Below are 22,493 nucleotides of genomic sequence, written 5' to 3'. Positions count from 1 at the left end.
GACTCTCCATTTTCCCTTTTAATTTTTCTTAAAGTCATCACGAGGTTTATTTCTAGAATGGATCATAGTTTAAAACACTTAAAAACTTAAAAATCCCAGAACACATTTAGCTACTGTGTAATGTAATCTCTTACTAATGTAAGGTTATCATGTAGTTTTTCTGTTTAACTATTTTATAAAATAAACTTCGGAAAAAATATAGAAAAATGAAAGAAAAAAATAGTTAACGATAATACTTTGTGTTATTTCCTGTAAGCTACTTGTAAACTCCATTTCATTCTTAAAAAACAAACCAAAACAATCAAACCATAAGGGGTAAAGAGGTTAAGTGATTTGCCTGAAAGTTGCCTAATTAGTTAATGAAAAAGGTGGGACTGAAATGGGTCCTTGGCAGGGCTGAATTTCTGGGCATGCGAACTGTGCGGTCTCATAGGACCACTCCTGGAAGGGGACCTGGGCTTGGTTTAATGCTCTGCTGTCAACGTCTCTCAATCACAATCATGGCATCTTTGAACTTGTGTGTTATACGTGAAGTCCAAAGGGACTGTGGAGCGTGCACATGACCAGAGGAGATGTGCAATGTGCCAGTGCAGACGCGCGCAGGCGCAGTTCCCAGTGGGCGTGCAGCCAAGCAGCGGGCCTGGCCTGTGGGCGCGCACAGGAGCACCTGGGCGGTCTGGGGCACCGTGGGGTTCCGAGGTGATGGCTGGGACCGGGACCGGGACCCAGATTGGCGTTAGGAACGGCGGCAGTTGTGGCAATGTGGCTGTGGCCCCAGAGGAGAGGAGGGGCTCCACGTGGAGGCAGCAGGGGAACACACAGCAAGCAGCCAGCTGGCATGTCCAACTCCGGAACGCATCTCTGTGGGATCTGCACCGGCATTATTAACTCCCCAGCCAGAGCACCAGCACAGGAACTGCTGGCGATCAGGCAGTAAACTTTGCCAGCGAAATATTACGAAATAAAAGCATTGCAATAAAGCAGATAAGGCCGTTGTTAGAATTCTTCAGAGTTTAGAATCGCTGGTTTTGAGAATTAGAAATACAAATTTAACTGAAAGATTGTAGGATTTGATGCAAAAGAACATGATTTTCATATGAAACTTAGGATGAACCAATTACTAACGAGGAGGAGGACAGTTTTAAAATTAATTTTTAGGTGTAATCAAAGATACAGTGATAGAATGCATAAACGGGCATTTTGAATTATATACATATGACAAAGTCATTTTTGGTTTAAAGTTAGAGGACATGACAGGAAACATTAAAATGCAATTGTGCCTAAATTTACATTTAAAATTAAATTCAGCTTTATATAAAACTGATTGGAGATAAATTTTTTTAGAAAAATTATTCATCATGAATAATCAGTTTTAGAATACTAAATTTACATTTTGAAACAGAGTATCAGAAAATTAACCCCATGTTATTATAGCCTATATAACACTCTTAACAGCTCCTGTAATAGTTATATCAGCAGAAAGAGCCTTCTCACTCAAACTAAAAAATTATCAAAATTCATTTGTGAGCTTTCATTTGCAAAGAGTGACTGATATTGCTTTCAAATATATTGATTTTTAAAATTTTTATTATTTAAAAAACTTCTTTATTGAAGCATAATTGATTATACATATTTTTGGGGTGCAGTGTTGACTATCATTATTTGTGTACAATACGTAATGATCAAACCAATATTATTAGCATATTCATTATTACAAATCATAATTACTCTTTGTGACTTTTACCAAATTTCTCCTTAACCCTCCTCTCCTCTGACTTTCAATTATAATAATTTAAAGTGAAGTTGCTAAAAGTATATATTTTGATGACCTTATAAACAAATTTGCAGAAAAGCAAACCAGAAATATCTTATTATTTGTCAAGATAGCACATCAGTAAAGTATTATTATTTTACAACAAAGTATTTTTTATTTTTGCAATTTGTATTACCCCTACTATATTTCATAAGTAATAAAATATTTTTTAAAGAAAAAAGGCTTCAATTTTAGCACCTTTAACTGCACTTTTTTTCTGCTTTTGGACAAGGGGAGTTGCAAGTTAATTTTTCACTGAGCCTTGCAAATTATGTATCTGGCCTTGGTCCTCTCATTTCTGTTCTAGTATTTTTCCTAATATATACATAGCAGAATGGCTCAAAGTCCCAGAGACTTCCTCTAGTAGTCAGATAGTTTTCAGTATAGAAAAGGCTAAGAGAGAGGAATGGAGAGGAGGGAAAAAGGGAGTAATGGAGGAAAAAGTAAGTTAATTTGCTTACTTTCTNGGCGGTCTGGGGCACCGTGGGGTTCCGAGGTGATGGCTGGGACCGGGACCGGGACCCAGATTGGCGTTAGGAACGGCGGCAGTTGTGGCAATGTGGCTGTGGCCCCAGAGGAGAGGAGGGGCTCCACGTGGAGGCAGCAGGGGAACACACAGCAGGCAGCCAGCTGGCATGTCCAACTCCGGAACGCATCTCTGTGGGATCTGCACCGGCATTATTAACTCCCCAGCCAGAGCACCAGCACAGGAACTGCTGGCGATCAGGCAGTAAACTTTGCCAGCGAAATATTACGAAATAAAAGCATTGCAATAAAGCAGATAAGGCCGTTGTTAGAATTCTTCAGAGTTTAGAATCGCTGGTTTTGAGAATTAGAAATACAAATTTAACTGAAAGATTGTAGGATTTGATGCAAAAGAACATGATTTTCATATGAAACTTAGGATGAACCAATTACTAACGAGGAGGAGGACAGTTTTAAAATTAATTTTTAGGTGTAATCAAAGATACAGTGATAGAATGCATAAACGGGCATTTTGAATTATATACATATGACAAAGTCATTTTTGGTTTAAAGTTAGAGGACATGACAGGAAACATTAAAATGCAATTGTGCCTAAATTTACATTTAAAATTAAATTCAGCTTTATATAAAACTGATTGGAGATAAATTTTTTTAGAAAAATTATTCATCATGAATAATCAGTTTTAGAATACTAAATTTACATTTTGAAACAGAGTATCAGAAAATTAACCCCATGTTATTATAGCCTATATAACACTCTTAACAGCTCCTGTAATAGTTATATCAGCAGAAAGAGCCTTCTCACTCAAACTAAAAAATTATCAAAATTCATTTGTGAGCTTTCATTTGCAAAGAGTGACTGATATTGCTTTCAAATATATTGATTTTTAAAATTTTTATTATTTAAAAAACTTCTTTATTGAAGCATAATTGATTATACATATTTTTGGGGTGTATTTAAAAAACTTCTTTATTGAAGCATAATTGATTATACATATTTTGGGGGTACAGTGTTGACTATCATTATTTGTGTACAATACGTAATGATCAAACCAATATTATTAGCATATTCATTATTACAAATCATAATTACTCTTTGTGACTTTTACCAAATTTCTCCTTAACCCTCCTCTCCTCTGACTTTCAATTATAATAATTTAAAGTGAAGTTGCTAAAAGTATATATTTTGATGACCTTATAAACAAATTTGCAGAAAAGCAAACCAGAAATATCTTATTATTTGTCAAGATAGCACATCAGTAAAGTATTATTATTTTACAACAAAGTATTTTTTATTTTTGCAATTTGTATTACCCCTACTATATTTCATAAGTAATAAAATATTTTTTAAAGAAAAAAGGCTTCAATTTTAGCACCTTTAACTGCACTTTTTTTCTGCTTTTGGACAAGGGGAGTTGCAAGTTAATTTTTCACTGAGCCTTGCAAATTATGTATCTGGCCTTGGTCCTCTCATTTCTGTTCTAGTATTTTTCCTAATATATACATAGCAGAATGGCTCAAAGTCCCAGAGACTTCCTCTAGTAGTCAGATAGTTTTCAGTATAGAAAAGGCTAAGAGAGAGGAATGGAGAGGAGGGAAAAAGGGAGTAATAATGGAGGAAAAAGTAAGTTAATTTGCTTACTTTCCATAGTTTTCAGTATAGAAAAGGCTAAGAGAGAGGAATGGAGAGGAGGGAAAAAGGGAGTAATGGAGGAAAAAGTAAGTTAATTTGCTTACTTTCCTTTTCATTTCTAGGAGCACCTGTTTCTCCATCAAAATGGGTGCAAACACATTGGAGTGGAGAGCGGGCAACACTGACATTTTCTCATCTCAACAAAGAAGATGAAGGCCTCTATACAATCCGTGTACGAATGGGAGACTATTATGAGCAATATAGCGCTTATGTCTTTGTTCGAGGTAAGACCTAGCAAAACGCAGAACACCCAGTATTTAAAATACTGATGTCAAATCAATCTATCCAAACATATTTTTGTAATGGTGAAAATTCTTCCAGATTACCTGCAATACGAATATTAATTTCCCGTAAAATTGGACCTAGTGTAAAAGGTGAACCTTGAAGGCACCAACCCTGAGGCTACCCGGTTACTGGACCATGTTATGGTTGCTAATATCAGGACTTTCCTCATCTTCATTGAGGTACTAGTGCAGTTCTCTGTAGGTGTTCAAGTGGAGATACTAAGTCCTAATGATACAGAAAGCACCTCAGTTTACAGAAGCTTCTACAAAAGAGGGATTTGTAATTTTTGGATTTACTCTTTAATAAGTATTTCAGGGAGCAAATTTATTATTTCATTCCAGGCCCTTTCTTTGTAGCTGCGGTTTTGATGAACTAGGAAACAAGGTGCTACAACGTAATTCTTAAGACAAACTATATTCAGTGGTGTCTTGAATGTAGAAGTGGAATATTATTTCTGCATGGGATCCTAGCACTTTGGAAGACAATTAACAGTTTCAGAAAGTTAATTTCAACTGTTAATTAAAACAGTTTCAGGACGTTTTCTACGTTCTTTTATGTGATGGTCAGTCAGGTACAGCCACAAGAGGAGACAGAGGAGAGGCTCAAAAAGACAAAATTTATTATCCTCACAGCTCCTAGAGACAGGAGGCAGGCCATGCCACGCAGGTGCACATGGGAAAGCACCAGGGTGGGTCAAGAGGCAGAAGGGGCAGGAGCAAGAGGAGAGTTTAGACCCTGATCTTTACTGGAGTTTCTGCAGTAAAGGCAAGGCAGGACAGGTAAACAGCTCTGGACTGGCTCGTGTGATAATTTCAGCAAGCTTTAAACTATACATGTGGTCCCTAGTTGCTTGGTACCTAGCCCTGGGGCAATAAAGGCAGAGGAATATCGCTTCCTGGGGTATATGGGTCAGATAAAGGAGGTGTGGTTCTTAGGTTGGTTAGTTTACATATCAGAGGCATGCTCCCGCTGGGCTATCTCTAAGAGTTGAGACTGCCCCAGCCAGAAAGGCTTTTAAAACGGCAAAATGTTATAATATACAGAAAATTAAAACTATAAACAATGCAGGTAGACTCACTGATTTTTATTTCTCATGCACTAAAGAGAATCATCAAATCATAGGCATTTTGATCAAAATGGAACTTTAATCATCCAGGTGTCTTTTTTTTTTTTTTTTTGTCTTTTTTCCGTGTCCGGCAACGGATCGCAACCCTCAGTGTTGCCCCCGTACCGGACCGGGACCGGCAACGGGATCGCAAGCCTCGGTGTTGCGCCCGCACCTCGGTCAGCCAGTGAGCTGGAGCCGGTCTGTATGTGGGATCCGAACCCTTGGACGGGAGCGCCGCCGCGCTTCCCAAGCGACACACTATCCAGTGCGCCACCGGCCGGCCCTCATCCAGGTGTCTTTAACTGGGATACATTGACTCCCCAAATTGATTTCTTTTGTAATCTCATGTATTTTATTTTATGCGCTTAAAAGCATTTTTCTTAGAAGGGACCTCTAGGCTTTACTAGTTTGACGAAGGGGTCTGTGGCACAAAAAAAGTTAGAATTTCCATTCTAGTCCAACCCCCTAATTTTAAGATGCAGAAACTAAAGCTCAAAAAAGTACAATGATTTACCAAAAGCCTTGGTTAGTTAGAAGCAGAAGTGGAACTAGGTTATAGGTCTTCTGACACTTAACCCAGGATTTTAATTAGCATATGGGCTGAACTGCTAAAATGAAACAACAAAAAGTTTATTTCTGTCCTGTGCCTATCAGTCCAGAGGTAGGGGGTGATCATTCAGTGTCTCAGGTCCCATCTGTGTTGTTATTCCACAGTGCCAGTGGTGCTGTCCCATGATCCTGTTCCAGCCTATGGGAGGGGAAAGAAAGGAAGTGGAGGGGCAGAGGCAGGGCGCACACTTCGCTTTTGCTTGGTGACCACTTAGCACATGCACACACCTCATGGTGAGGGAAGCTTGTATGTCTAGTCTCTGGGTACCCAGCCACATTCCCTGCTAGCACTCAGGGGTTCTAAAAGGAATCAGGAAGAATGGATACCGTGGACAGTTAGCAGTCTATATCACACCAGTATTGAAAAATAACAGATGATCATTGAATTCTGCTATGGAGCAGCAACTGATAAACATGCGTGACCATCAATAACATCTGACAAATGTCTCAGACTGTCTTCTCCAGAACAGCATCCTGGGAAAAGTCAATATTGCTGAGGGAAGAGAGCTAGTCTTCTGGGTAAGTCACAGTGAGAACTGACACATGGGAGCTCATCAGCAAGTAAGTTTGGTTAGCCAGATCACCTGGATAAACCTTGCAATATTGCTGAGGGAAGAGAGCTAGTCTTCTGGGTAAGTCACAGTGAGAACTGACACATGGAGCTCATCAGCAAGTAAGTTTGGTTAGCCAGATCACCTGGATAAACCTTGCTAGATGAGGACTAAATAAGCCAAGTCTTTGCCTCCACTTTCCAATGTTTCACCTGAACCAGAGAACACCTCTGGCTATTCCAAAAAAAGTTCGTCATGCCGTGGTGCTTCCTTTATGGACTTTTTCTGGGAACTCTGGCATAGTCTATGGTTCCTCCTCAACAGCATTTCTGAGAACCCACACCCAGAATTGTGCCTCTCTGCCTCCTTAGGCCGGACTTCCCATTACTAACTATAATCAGGAGGAAGGAGTTGAGATTTGAAATTTATACTTCAGCCAGTTTTCAAATCCACAAACTAAGGGAACTGAAAGATTATAAAATTTATCAGATGTTGATGTGAGAAAATTTAAAAGATCAATGGAAAAGACAAAATTGGAAAGATAAATTCAGCAATCACATTTAGAATTTAACAAGTTTTAGAAAAAGATTTGACGTGTAAGCTCATTTTAAATGATTTAAGGTTTTTAAAAACATCTTTATTGAGGTATAATTTACATACATTAAGATTCACTGATGTTAGGTTTACAAAGTTGTGCAACCATCACCCACAGGCCACTTTTGGAGTATTTTCATCACCTCAAAGTGATTTCTTGTGCCTGCTTCCTGCTCTTACTTCTAGTCGAGCTTTTGGCAACTACTAATTTACCTTCCATCTCTATAGATTTGCCTTTCTGGACATTTCTAGAAATATGTGATCACTTATGCCTAACTCGTTTCACTTCGCGTGTTTTGAGGTTCATTCACGTTGTAACACATGTTAGCAGCTTGTTCCTCTTTATTGCTAAATAGTATTCGAAGGTATGGATATGCCCCATTTTGTTTATATATTCACCAGTTGATAGACAGTTGGATTGTTTCCACTCTTGGTTATGAATGAAGCTGCTATGAACATTGTGTTCAAATTTATGTGCCTATGTTTTCATTTCTCTTGGATGCATACCTACAGATGGAATTTGTACAAATGGATAAATATATGTTAAACTTTTTAAGAAACTGCCAAAGTGTTTTAAATGATATTTTATGTGACTTTGTATCTTTTGAGCTTCATGAGGCCATTTCAGTGCACTGTTTTAGAACAGTGGCATTTTTGCTGCTTAGAAAATAGCTTCCACACCAGAATGATTAGTGTATAAAGTTCCATATGTCTAAAGAAACACATTGCAGAGCTGTACACATTTGGCCAGGATTTTATTACGTAGATAATATGTGTTCGTTGTGAAAAAATAGATAATATAAATAAAAAATTTTAAAAAGAGAAAAGCAATCCCTAAATCTATCATCCAGAGATATACAATGTTATCATTTTGTTACATATTTTTCTAGGCTTTTATATATTCTTTCCTTTTCTTTCTGTCTCTCTCACACACACGCACAGAAAGAGAGAGACAGAAATGATAAAATGATAAAGGGTAGAATAGAAATGTCATGAAAGAAGAATTGCAAATAGCAAATTAATGTATGATAAAATTTTACTAGTAATCAAAGCAAGGAAATTGAAATGAGATAGCATTTTTATCCATCGTACTGAAAAGATTAGAAGATTGTAAAAATCCACTGGGGTAAAGGAATGGGGGAATAGACTCTCCTGTACATGGCTGGTGAGTAAATTAGTTCAACTGTTCTCAGGGTGAGTTGTCAGTATATATTGAAAACACGTATTTCCAACAATTCCAGTTCTAGAAATTTAAGTGGACAAAGGTGAAAAAATGTTTGTATTGGGGAAGACTGGAAGAAATCTAGGTATCCACCAGTATGGAAGTTGTAAAATAAAGTATAATAAATGCTGCTTATAAACAATGGAATTCTACATAGCAGTGAAAACTAATGATGTATACCTGTATTTATTGATATGAAAATATATCAAGAATAAAACATTTATGTGAAACTATATAGTACAATCCCATTTTATTTAAAAATAATCATTTTTGAGTTTCTAAATATAGGACAAAATCTAAAAAGATTTAGGCCAATATATTAGTAGTAGTTATCTCTGAGTTATGGAACTAAAAGGAATTTCAACATTTTTAATCATATACTCGAACCCGCTGCCGCTTATTTGTCGATGTAGGATCGTTGTTGAAAGATTTATTCGTCCTTTGTTGCTCTCAGAAATGCAGTCAATACTCTGGTATCACAGCTCACAGCTCTCAGGATCGTGCCATTTCCTGACACGGGCGCTCCATACCCGTCGCCATTTTTTCTCCTCGAACTTTTTTTTAATTGTTGCAGTGACTTGGAATGTTTTTGGAATATTTGGGCAGCAAAGGTCAAGAGGCAAAGGTTATGGGTTCTTTGCAGAGCCCTGTTTTTTAACATAATGTTCTTCCTACTGAAGGTGAAAAGCACACATTGTTATGTTGGTAAATAAATTACAAGATTTGAAGCTTGCTCTCGTGGGCCAAAGATGCAGCCACTACAGTGATGTGCTGAGAAAAGTGTGCACTAGGGCCTCAGCCTGCCCAGCTGGCAGAGCACATCTGAGAGAATTAATGGGTCCCTCTATATCTCCACAGATGCTGATGCGGAGATTGAAGGAGCCCCAGCCTCTCGTTAATCTTTGACCCAATTAATCCAACCTACAAAAAGTTTGGCTATTTGGAGGGTTGGGAAAGGGAAGGGCGGTGGTGTAGAGGAGGATTAATGTCAACTGAATGAGGACTGTGAACTGTGGATGGCAGCTTCTGGAAGCCAAACACTAGGTGACGTTGCTTCACAGGTGTTCTCCTGTCATTCCAAGTATATTTTGTTCCCCCCACTGTATTGTAACTTCTTGGGAGAAAGAATGATCCTTATTTTTTTTAACTTTCACATTTAGCACCTAAAGAGCACTAGCTGACTGAATGAAAAAATGAATGAATAAATGCCTTAGTAACTTGAAAGACCATCAAGCTCGCCCTGTGAGGGACATATTCCAATCAATGTTATAAAAATGTTGAAAAATGGCCCCATGAATGCCCACTGTCTGCCAGGCTCTGTGACAGTGTATTCCTGCTGTTGTACATCTATTCAACAGACACTCAGCTAACTGAACTGTGCTCTATCAGTGCAGGGCTGTGCGCTCTATCAGTGCAGGGCTCGCTGGGTGTCACATTATAGCAAAAGGCTAGAGGTTGCCAGCTGTCCCCCTGGTGGCCAAGTGGCTTTCTAGCTGTGCCTCTTCTGCCTCAGCATCCCTACTGCCATTCTAGCTCTGCTCTTGGGATAGCCGTCGTGGTGAGACGCCTAGACCAGGCTCTCAGAGCCTGGAAGGAAAGAAGTTTTTCTGCACCAAGATGCTCATTTCTGTTGTGTGGCATGAGGGAGTCTGCATTCAGCTTCTGTAAGATGAGTTAGTTACATTCTCCTATAACACTTCTGCAGGAGATATTTGCCTGGAGACACTTTCCTGCTGGTTCACGGGGCAGAAACAGTGTCCAAAACCCAAGTGACTTGAGCTCTTCACAGGTAATGCAAACCTATGAATTTCAGAAGTATACGAATATTTCTGCCATGTCCTCAAATGGCTTAGGAACTCATAAGAATTACAGAAGTGTAGATCATAGGCAAGGAAAGTGTTTGTTCCATCACATAGGTGTTTTCCATTGCATGAGTGGCTCCCACATGTCTCAGCCCTTTCTACTAAGACCGTTTATGAAAGGGTTGGTCAAATGCCAGGAGGAACTGGCACATGTGGACTCCCTCCCCCGGGGGCCCTACCTCTTGTCTTAATCACGCTCACTTAAAAGGTTACTAACTGAATATTTTCATTCTCCTTCCCCTTCTCCTAAAAACAGCCCTGATTCCCTAAGTTAGCTGTGCCTAAGGGGACCGCACTGTGAGAGGATCCCATTTCATAAGTGTTCTCTGTTTCCGGTATTATCCTGGACCTTTACTGAACTCAGATAAGCTAAGCTCAGATGTGGGTATTGCATCAGAGTTAATTTCCTAAGTATCATCAGTTTGGGAACAATCATTTGATTAAAACGAATGTTTTCCTTTCTCCTTCAAAATGGTAGTGCCCAGCATAGGGATAGGCAAAGCTCCATGGTTCTTATTCCCTTGTAGATGCATCCAGAAGGTAACAGGAAGGGCTGTGTGTCCCCCTTGGTGCCTTTCATAGTTACTCAGTAACATTGCACAATCAATGCCTTAAGAATAAGCAGCCTTTCTGGCACAACTGACTTTTCTGATAGCAATCTCCAACATCTCCATATTAATTTTTTCGAACTTTTTTTTAATTGTTGCAGTGACTTGGAATGTTTTTGGAATATTTGGGCAGCAAAGGTCAAGAGGCAAAGGTTATGGGTTCTTTGCAGAGCCCTGTTTTTTAAATTTCCTGACACGGGCGCTCCATACCCGTCGCCATTTTTTCTCCTCGAACTTTTTTTTAATTGTTGCAGTGACTTGGAATGTTTTTGGAACATTTGGGCAGCAAAGGTCAAGAGGCAAAGGTTATGGGTTCTTTGCAGAGCCCTGTTTTTTAACATAATGTTCTTCCTACTGAAGGTGAAAAGCACACATTGTTATGTTGGTAAATAAATTACAAGATTTGAAGCTTGCTCTCGTGGGCCAAAGATGCAGCCACTACAGTGATGTGCTGAGAAAAGTGTGCACTAGGGCCTCAGCCTGCCCAGCTGGCAGAGCACATCTGAGAGAATTAATGGGTCCCTCTATATCTCCACAGATGCTGATGCGGAGATTGAAGGAGCCCCAGCCTCTCCCTTGGATGTGGTGTGCTTGGATGCCAACAAAGATTATATCATCATCTCTTGGAAACAGCCAGCTGTAGATGGAGGGAGTCCTATTCTGGGATATTTTATTGATAAGTTAGTGCTCAGTCTAACTTCAGTTATTTGGCCATAAAGATGCATGCTTGGTTTCTCCCATCATTTCTAGGTGAAATATTTTCTTTTCTGGTCTTCTCCTGCCCTCTTTCTCTCTGTCTCTGTTTCTCTCCTCATCTCTGTCTCTTTCTCCCTCTCTCTATTCATATATATAGTATATGAACATACATATATACATATAAAATATATGTGTATATATACTCTATCTATGTCTATATATTCATGTCTATCTACCTAAATTCTAGAGATAGATTCTTTGAATTTGACTACCAACTCAAGTCACTAATTTGGCAAGAATGCTGGTATTAAATATATTAAATATATTAAATGTCCATATTTCTGATATGTTGGTAATTTAAGAATATTGACTTTAGAAATACTAACAAAATCTTATTTACATTGCAAGATGTGGTTTCAGGTACACAATGAAATAACAGAAACCAACAGTATTAAATTATGCTCTATTTATAAGCTCTTGTTATTTACATTCTGCAAAACTTAAGAGTCTATTATATTTATAGTAACTGGGTTGTGCACATTAATTATCCAGTGAGTTTGGATGATATAGACAACAAATTTAGGTTGCTGGCCTAAATACATTGTTCTCTGACTTAGTTTCTATTCAAATAGTTGCTCCAATTCTCTTTTCATTTTTAAGTGTTGAAATATGATTATAGAAACGACTAGGGACAGACAATTTGTGTTACTATAGTACAATGGGTTTGTACCAAGGTATATTAAACCTCATATTTATTACAATAAGTAAACATATGCCCCTTGGGATTAATACTGTCCATAGAAGTATTTATAATTAAATTGTATACTATTTAACCATACACATGAAATAGTGCTTTCAAATGATTTCATCTTTAGTAGTGATGAATTATGAAGGTTTAGGAAGATTCTTTTTCATACTTTCAGTTTCTGTTTTATTGTCTTTGGCAAATTTCCAAGAGATTTGCAGACTTTGATCAGTGAAAGACCAGGGACAATCAGTACATTCTGTTCTTCTCTTGCCATAGTCATAATAAAAATAACCACATTATGGCTAATATTTATTAACATTTACTACATGCATGGTACTGTACTAAACACTTTGCATATATTAACCACTAACCCATAACTACCCTTTGAGGTAGGTGTTATAATTACAGGTAGGAAATAAGTAGCTGGCCCAAGACCACATGTCAGCGAGAAAACACTAATTCTCCTAACAACACTCAGGTAGTAAGAAGCAGAACTAGAATTCAAATTTTGGCCTGGCTTAGGTCTGTGCTCTTTCTGTTCCAACGTGCTGTAGAAGTGTCAGTAGCAGCGCTCTCCACCTTTATTTCTGCCCACATGAGGGTTAGAAGTCAGTGGGTCACCATGACAGTGTCTGCATAGGGGAGAGGGCGAGGCCTGGCAGGATCTCTGGAGACAGGTACAGCTTGAAGAATTGTCCTAACCTAGCTCTCTGCCATGTCCCACCCATAGCAGCTCCAGAATTTGCACAAGGGAAAGATTTAGGGGAAATGGACGGAAGGTAAGGATTGAAGTTACATTTGACAATACTTCACATAAAATTGAAGAAAATATCTATTGTGTATAATCAAAGAATGGAAGGTAACGGTGAAGAGGGGAACGTACACCCGCCATCCCAACCACCTTTTACCCATGAGAATCATTTGGGACTTATAGATTTTGGACATAGAGCCATTTTGGGGAAGTGATATAAACTAAAAGTGCTCTGCTTGTGAAAAATGATGAGTTTCTTAATCCTAATGCTGTATAATTCATTCACACATTGAGCCCCTAAAGCTCTGTTGAGCAGGCCAATAGCATGATACGAACAGTCATACTTGTCTCCTGGGGAGCAACCCACTCCATCCTCAGGTACCAACTGCTGTAAAAGCACTCGATTAAAAATCAGAGTTTCCAAGTCCTTGATCTTCCCCTGCCAGGCCTGGGAATCACCCTGTTTCTCATCTGTTAGAGGAACAAACGTATTACAATAACCCCCTCATCCTTCCACCCACACAAGATATGGCCACCAAGTGAGAACATAAGGTGAGCTATTTTCCAAACTACAGTGTAAATAGGTTTCTTTTAAAGGTGTCAACTTTCTCAACAATACTTACTTTTTTTTAAAAGAAAATGCCTAATGAAATCAAAGAAAGAAGTCACTAATGGCAGTATTGAAGGCATCAGCCAGGGAAATGTTTGAGGGAAGACCCCCGTAAGCCTCTCCAGTGTAAAAATTGTAGATACCTGCCTGTGTTTCCCCCCGCCCCCAAACTCCTCCACTTAACACACGAGGCCCTTCAGCTGTCTGCTTCTAATGAGTTCAGGAAGGATCTGAGGCTTATTTCTTCTTGCTAAAGAAGACACTTTGCATCTGAGCAGGACTAAGTGCCTGCAGTTAAATAACTGGCAGGCCACACCTGAGTCGTATATTTTACAGAGAGACATCTGAAGCAACTGGGTGGGTTTGCAGTGCTAGAGCTATTAGTTTAGCCATACTTCTTTTAATATTTTTTCCAATCACTCTCTTAGATGTGAGGTGGGCACAGATAATTGGTCTCAATGCAATGACACACCTGTGAAGTTTGCTCGTTTTCCAGTCACTGGACTGATAGAAGGTCGTTCCTATATATTCCGAGTTCGAGCTGTGAATAAAACTGGAATAGGCCTGCCATCTCGAGTTTCTGAGCCCGTGGCTGCTCTGGATCCAGCTGAGAAAGCTAGACTTAAAAGTAAGCACTTTTCATTTTTCAGGATCTTCCCTAAACTTCTTAAAAATAACTGTGAGAATAAGGCTTCATTGCAAGGTTATTCCTCTCCTTTCCACTAGAGGGAGAAGAGAATAAGAAATCCCCTTTGATCAGAAAATTCTAGGGGAAAAAAACTGGAAAAAAGTACTGTATTTGTTTTTTGATCCATTCATTTTCTTAAGGGGTTTATTATATCTTATTTTATTCGGAAACGTTTGCCTTATTAAACTGACTTCCAGGCATTGTGTGTAGAATGAAATATGAAAACAAAGAGGCTGGAGAGCATTTTTATTCATTTTGTTATTAATGCATTCCAAATATAATTTTCTTCCTGACTCAAGGTGACTTTCTTAACCTTGAAGTTCACCCTTACAGCATTAATATTTCAGCAGAGTGAGTTTCTCTATATCAAAGGAAAAACAGATTTACAACGTTATATCTGATCTATATTTGAGTTTCCATATTAGACAGTCAAAAACAATCTTTTTATTTATTTAGCCTCCAAGTCTCCACGTAAAAGCCATTGTACATAAATTATGCTCTTCATTTGTTTCATGGGAACCCATAGAGCATCCCCAATAATTGGGTTCAAGTAAAATGACATTCCAAGGATTGTTGGATGGTAACATTTTAGTCTTTACCAGACTTCTCAACCTTGGTCCTACTGACATTTTTAGGCAGTAATTCTTTGTTGGGGGAGGGAGAATGTCCTGTGCATTGTAGGATGTTCAGCAGCCTCTACTCACTAGATGCCAGTAGCATCCCCTCTCCAATTGTGACAATCAAAAATGTCTCCAGACACTACCAAATGTCTCCTGAGGGCAAAATTACCCTAGTTGAGGACTACTGGTCTGTGCCATATTCACAGTGTTATTCTTTACCTTAAGTCATTTAGTGGCATCATAAAAAATCTAAGTAATGTCACCTTTTTTCCCTGGTGCTGTGTCTAATCAGCCTCCTCGATTGCTCTCCAATCACATTTCACCAAACATCTGACTTCCCTTTTCCCTAAATTTTCAAATTCCATCTCATACTTTCATTTGCTTCTCTTTTATAAATTCCAATCAAAATAAGGTTTGTTTGAATTGAAAATTAGTTATCTTCTTTATTACCTTCTGTATTTGCACAAACTCTGGAGAAAAGTCCCTTGATTAAAGCAGGAGTTGAGCCATTCTCTCTTTCTGATGTTTATGGAATCACAGAAATGAATTTTCTCTTTAACTTTACATCTGTCTCATCCATTTTCCTTACTCAGGATCCAAACTGATTTTCTTTGTAGACAACACTTCAAAATGTAATGGAAAAAATTGCTGCTTTTGCTAAGCTTTACTGTAGCGTCAATTCCCCCTCTCCTCTCTCATTTTCATTACGACAGATAAATAACTACTGAGCTTACATTTGTTCTAGAAATGTTTCTCCCAAACACATGCTGTTTCTTAAGAAGGGACGAGAAAGCCTGCATGTTTCAGGAGATGCACAATAAATGGCTACATGAACGTGAGTTACTTATCTAGCTTGTGTAATTTCAATCCCAGAAAAGTCAGTCCAGGCAGATTATAGGCTGTAGCAGATTGTGAGTCCCTTGTAGACAGGGGCCGTGTCCCCAAAAATACTGTATACTTGTTCAATAAGATTCATTAGGGAAATGCATAAGTAAACTAGTCACAAACCCATTTGTAACTAATCCAGCCAGTTCATCAGTTTATCAGTGCAGTTGAAACTGCATTTGTGAATGTTTGTGATTTTTATGTTTGTCTTTGTTCAGGTCGCCCTTCAGCACCCTGGACTGGACAGATCATTGTCACTGAAGAGGAACCTACAGGTAAAAACTCTAGTTTCCCCAGATATTATTGCCAATGTTTTGCTATACAGTTTAGCTTTTGTTTTAGAAGGTACAGTGTATATTATTGAAGATGTTTTGGAAAGAGCATTCTAAAACATATTGTTGGTGAGTCACATTTTATTTTTAAAGCCTTATCGAGGTGTAATTGTCATACGGTAAACTGCACACATGTAAAATGTACAATTTGATAAATTTTGCATGTGTATACACCTGTGAAACCATCACCATGATCAAAATAATAAATAAATCCATCTTCCCTTACATTTCCTCATGCCCCTTTGTAATTCCTCCCTCCAGGCCATCATGGTAGGCTTTCTGTCACTATAGTTTGCAATGTCCACAGTTTTAGGTAAATGGGATCATACTCATTTTTGTCTGGTTTCCTTTACTTAGTATAATTACTTTGACATCTGTCCGTGTTGATGCATGTATCAGTTCATTCCGATGTATTTATCCATTCCTTGTTGAAAGCTTCTATAAAAATTCTTAAGTGTTAGTGTGGATGTACTCATTCATTTCTCTCAGATAAATACCTAGGATTTGAATGGATGGGTCATATGGTAGGTGTATGTTTAATTTTTAAAAGAATTGCCAAAATGATCGTACCATTTTACATTCCCACCAGCAGTATAGGAGAGTTCCTTTTGCTCTATATTGTCACTAGTACTTGGTATGATCAGTCTTTTTTATTTTAACCATTATAGTGGGTTCATAGTGGTATTTCTTTGTGGTTTTGCTCTGCATTTCCATAATAATGTTGAGCATCTTTTCATGTTTTATTTGCCATTTTTGTGTCATTTAACATCTTTGTCAAATCCGAGTATTTTTCCAATTTTTTTTTTCTGGAAATACAGCATTAGCTCTTACATTTCAATCTGTAATTCATTTCAAATTAATTTTTTCTATATTGTGTGCAGTAAGGGTCTCATTATTATTATTGTTGTTGTTATTACTTGCACATGGCTATACAGTTATTTCAGCAGTATCTATTGGAAAGGTTATTTTTTACCCATTTAATTTGCCTTGGCAACATTGTCAAAATAAATTGACTACGTATTCGTGAATCTATTTCTGGAATTTATATTCGTCAATTTTATTTTCTCTACATCAATATCATACTGTCTTCATTACTGTAGCTTTTATATGATTCTTTTTTTTTCCCCACATATAAGCTTCATAGTCTTAAAACCAGGCAGTATAAGTCTTCTAATCTTGTGTTTGATTTTTTACCCATTTAATTTGCCTTGGCAACATTGTCAAAATAAATTGACTACGTATTCGTGAATCTATTTCTGGAATTTATATTCGTCAATTTTATTTTCTCTACATCAATATCATACTGTCTTCATTACTGTAGCTTTTATATGATTCTTTTTTTTCCCCCACATATAAGCTTCATAGTCTTAAAACCAGGCAGTATAAGTCTTCTAATCTTGTGTTTGTTTATTTTTCCAAAGTTGTTGTGGCTATTCTGTCTTTGCATTTCCATATAAAGTTTAAAATCAGTTTATCAATTTCTACAAAAAACCTGCTGGGATTTCGTTCAGAGTCTGCTGAATCTAAATTGACATTTTAACAACATTGAGTCCTCTGATTCATGAACACGTCTCCATTTATTTAGGTTTTCTTTAATTTCTCTCAGCTTAGTAGTTTCATTGTACAGGTCCTGCACATTTTTGTCAGATTTATCCTTAAGTATTTCATATTTCTGATGATATTGTAAATGGTGTTACTTTTTTTCCAATTTATTTTTGATGTTAGTATATAGAATTATAATTGCCTTTTGTATATTGATGTTATGTCCTGCAATCTTGATGAACTAATTTATTAATTTTCACAACCATTAGTTTTTAAAAAATTTTTGATGTGGATTCCTTAAGATTTTCTAATACAGAATATGTCATCTGTGAATAGAGATAAATTAACTTCTTCCTTTTTAATCTGGATTCCTCTTATTTTTCTTCCCTAATTGCTCCAGCTAGAACTTCTAGTGCAATGTCAAATAGAAGTGGTTAAGACTGGACATCTTTGCCTTTTCCTGATCTTAGGAGTAAAACATTCAGTCTTTTACCATTAAATTTAACATTGTGTAGATTTTTTCTTTTTTCTTTTTTTTTTTTTTTTGTCTTTTGTCTTTTTCCGTGTCCGGCAATGGATCGCAACCCTCAGTGTTGCCCCCGCACCGGACCGGGGACCGGCAACGGGATTGCAACCCTTGGCGTTGCTCCCGCGCCTCGCTCAGCCAGTGAGCGGGAACCAGTCTGTATGTGGGATCCGAAAAGCCAACCTTGCATTCCTGGGATGGACCCTACTTGATTATGCTATATTATCTTTTTTATCTATTGTTTGGAGTTTATTTACTAAAATTTTGTTAGAAATTTTTGGATCTATATTCATAACAGATATTGGTCTGTAATTTTCCCGAGTAAAGCCTTTGGTTTTGGTATCAGAGTAATACTGACCTCATTGAATGAGTTGAAAAGTATTTGCTCTATTTAAATTTTCTGAGTTTGTGTGAATTTTTATTGTTTCCTTCTTAACTGTTTAGTAGAATTTACTGGTAGAGCCATCTAAGACTAGAGATTTTTTTGTGGGAAGCTTTTATAGTACCTACTCAATTTCTTAAATAAATTTAGTGCTATTCAGGTCATTTACTTCTCCTTGAGTAAATTTTAATATCATCTTTCAAGGAATTTGTTCATCATAAAATTCTTCATATTTCCTTATTATCCTTTTAATATTTGCAAAATTTATAGTAATGTCACCTCTCTTATTCCTCATATTTGTTCGTGCCTTACTTCTTTTTGTCCTGACCTGACTAGAGGTTATCAGTTTTGTTGATGTTCTCAAGGAAACAGCTTTTGGTTTCATTGATTTCCTGTATTGTTTTTCTGTTTCCAATTTTATTTATGTTCTTATCTTTATTATTTTGTTTCTTGTGCTTATTTGAGTTTGATTTGCTAGGTTTTTTCCAGTTTCTTAAGGTGGAGGCTGAGATCATTAATTTCAGATCTTTATTTTATAATATACGTATTTAATGCTTTAAATTTTCTTCAAAGTACTCTTTTAGCTATATTCCACACATTTTGATCTACTGTACTTTCATTATTATTTTGCTTAACCTACTTTCCAATTTCTTTTGATATCTTCTTTGATACATGGGTTATTTGAGGTATGTTATTTGATTGCTAAATATTTGCAGATTTCCCAGATATCTTTTTCTCATTGGTTTCAAATTCATTTCCATCAGAATTAAATAGAACATATTTTGTATGATTTGAATCTTTTTAGATTTATTGAAACGTGTTGTGGCCCAGAAAAAAGTTTACCTTGAAAAATATTCATTGTGTACTTGAAAAGCATTGTATTCTGCTATTGTTGAGTTTTATAAATGTTAATTAGGTCAAGTTAGTTCAAGGCATTTTTCAAGACTTTTACATCCTTCATGATTTTCTGACTACTTGTTCTACCAATTATTGGGAGAGTAGTAATGAAATCTCCAACTAAATGGTGGATTTATCTATTTCTTCTTGCAGTTCTACCAGGTTTTGCGTCATATATTTTGAGACTCTATTAGTAGATGAATATACATTTTTATTGTTATACCCTCTTATGAATTGACCACATGACTCAGCTCTGGAAGGGTGCTGAAGTACGCTGTTCTCTAATAGAAAAACAGCTAGTAGCTGTATATTCTGCCTTGATGGCCACTGAAGCTATCACAGGAACTGCCAAAGTCCTAGTAAGGACAACATATCCCATATTATGTTGGCTGCACACATGGACAACCAACCCTAAAGTGGGCATAGCTCAGACTCCCACTCTGTCTAAATGGGGAGCATGTAACAAAGAAGCACTGTGTCAATGAGTCCTCTGTCCAAAGAGTTGCAAGCTGTGCTAGGCCCAGTAGAGGTTGTGGAGGAAACTTTGACACAACTGTTACCCATGGAGGTGGAGGCTATACCTTTCCATGAGGGACAGGGACCTATCACAGAACAAGCTCGGTATACAGATGGCTCTAGCATGGGACCCTTAGCATCATGGACAGCTGTTGCTGTCCAGCCCTTAACAGATACCATGTGGTATGAAAATGTCACAGGGCAAAGCAATCAATGGGCAGAATTGAGAGCTGTTTGGATGGTAATAAAAAATGAGCCTGGGCCATTAACCATCTGTACTGACAGCTGGGCTGTACAAAGGTTTAACCTTTTGGATTTCTACTTGGAAATATCTACGGTGTTTGGTAGGCCACCGACCCCTTTTGGTACAAGCCATGTGGCAAGAGTTATGGGATTGGGGCATGAGAAAGCAGTGACCCTTTTTCATGTCACAGGACATTTCCCCCTAGCCAGCCCAGGAAATGATGAAGCCAATGCCTTGGCTAAGGTAAGATAGCTGGAGAGAGCCCCAGCTACTGATGTAGCCCAATGGTTACATCGATGAATGCAGTGTGCTGGCAGCAAAACCATGTGGATGGCGGCTCAAAGAGGGGCCTTGACTATAAAATGGGAAGATGTAGTGAATGCCTGTCATGCTTGTCCAGTATGTGCTCAAGAGAGTCCACACCCCTGGCAGGTACTCCATATAGACGGGCAAATAACTCGAGGAAAGGTGCCCCTGAATCAATGGCAAGTGGACTTTGTTGGACCACTGCCAAGGTCAGAGAATTTCAGATACATCTTCACTGCTGTTGATACAGCTACTGGTCTTCTGTTTGTATGGCCTTGTAAGGCCCCAAACCAGGTAAACACTGTGAAGGCACTGAATAGCCTTACGGCCATGTATGGCCAGCCTATAGTCATAGAGAGTGACAGTGGAACCCACTTTACTGGACATGAGGTTCAGAAGTGGGCTTCCCAGTTGTCTGTTCAGTGGAAATTACATATGCCATATCATCCCCAGGCAGCAGGGATGATTGAGCAATACAATGGTCTTTTAAAAAGGGGGCTGAGGCTATCTGCCCAACCCCGATCCCTGAAGGGGAGGACATGGCGGTTATGGCCGACAATCAGGATTCTAAATGAGAGACCCAGTAAGGGTGGGCCCTCTCCAGTGGAAGCTCTGTTGCATGGGGCTGCAGCACCTATACAGCTGCAAGTCACTACTAGGGATGAGCTTTTGAAGCCAGGATATGGCAAGAATGGAAATATCCTCTTACCAGCCCCAACCTGTTTACAACAGAGACAGACAGTACAGTGGGAATGGCCTTGGAGAATAGAAGCCCCCCATATACTCTGGGTAGGCCTAATAGGGCCTTGGGGGAACGGATTATAAGGAGACTTGCAAATTTCACCTTGGGTGACAAGTACCTGGCCTCCTCAAGTAAAGGTAACATGGCCTGGAACAGATAAGCACTCTCTTCCAAAGGGCATATTTGTATTATTATTATGGCCAATTATGAGTTCCCTTATACTGTTACATGTAGAACCTACAGATCCAACAGTACTAGCACATAATGTATGGCATCATAAACCAGGTAAGACACCTATTCCTGCAACCATCCTTTCTCAGGATGGCAAACTGGCATGTATCTTACCAGAGGGGCGAGAACTCCCCCTATTGGTACCAATAACCCTTCTGTCTTTTCACCCATAGTGTTCTGGATGCGAGCACCAGAGTCAACTGGATACATACATATGTTCGTGTGACCAATGTGTTGGCTTAATTGAATATACCTATTGAATATACACTGAACTTCACACCAATGATGACTACTAACTGGACATGTGTGGCTAATAGTTGAAAGAATAAAACTACAGGACAAGCCTTAAGGCATATTGGACAGATGATAGGTTATATGAATGTAAGGGTCACTTATCCTTGCTAAGGGAACATCGCGGAAGATTCTGAATGCGTAGGTTGTACGGCGAGGGACCCCGAAGGCGTGGATTGCTGGGGAAAATTAGGAAAATGGTCAGGGCCCCTCAGATGTTCAGAATCTTGCCAAGCATTTGCTGTAAATATCCTCAGGTGTTCCTTGTTACTACTTAAATGTAATTGCATACGGGCACCCAGGTGTCCAGGGTGATGGACTTACGTATAAAAGACTAACAGCTCTGATCCACAGTGCTTCTCAGAACTCTCAGAGAAGCCACTGGGACAGTTGCTCCTAGATCTGAATAAAACCCATTCATTTTTCTATACCCACGGCTCCCAGGACCTTTTCTTTTTCTATTACCTAGCTCACAGACCTGCATGTGGAGGGTTTGTGACCCAGTCTGTGCAACAGACTCCAGGGCTCTGTAAGCCCTAGTTTTACACCCCTCCCTCCCTTTTCTCTACTCTAGAAACTCCGATTACATGTCACTTGAAATTGTCCTACAGCTCACTGGTGCTGTGTTCATTTTTTCTTTCAGTCTTTTTTTTTT

At 38.4% G+C, this 22,493-nt stretch overlaps 1 protein-coding gene across 1 annotated transcript in view; it reads left to right on the top strand.

The window, feature by feature from the left end:
* The window catches only part of MYOM1 (myomesin 1), a gene marked incomplete at its 5' end in the record, with an annotated part of 106,301 nt that overhangs the window by 9,499 nt on the left and 74,309 nt on the right, over positions 1–22,493 (top strand). Inside the window, 4 exons of the mRNA XM_008569167.1 lie at positions 4,055–4,216; positions 11,370–11,511; positions 14,065–14,264; positions 16,048–16,104. Coding sequence (XP_008567389.1) covers positions 4,055–4,216; positions 11,370–11,511; positions 14,065–14,264; positions 16,048–16,104 — 561 coding nt within the window. The remainder of the gene's footprint in view (positions 1–4,054; positions 4,217–11,369; positions 11,512–14,064; positions 14,265–16,047; positions 16,105–22,493) is intronic.

Source organism: Galeopterus variegatus, unplaced genomic scaffold (assembly GCF_000696425.1).
Source record: "Galeopterus variegatus unplaced genomic scaffold, G_variegatus-3.0.2 Scaffold471, whole genome shotgun sequence".
Lineage (NCBI taxonomy): Eukaryota > Metazoa > Chordata > Mammalia > Dermoptera > Cynocephalidae > Galeopterus > Galeopterus variegatus.
The sequence above is the reverse complement of the archived record's forward strand: the minus strand, read 5'-3'. Positions and strand labels throughout refer to the sequence as shown.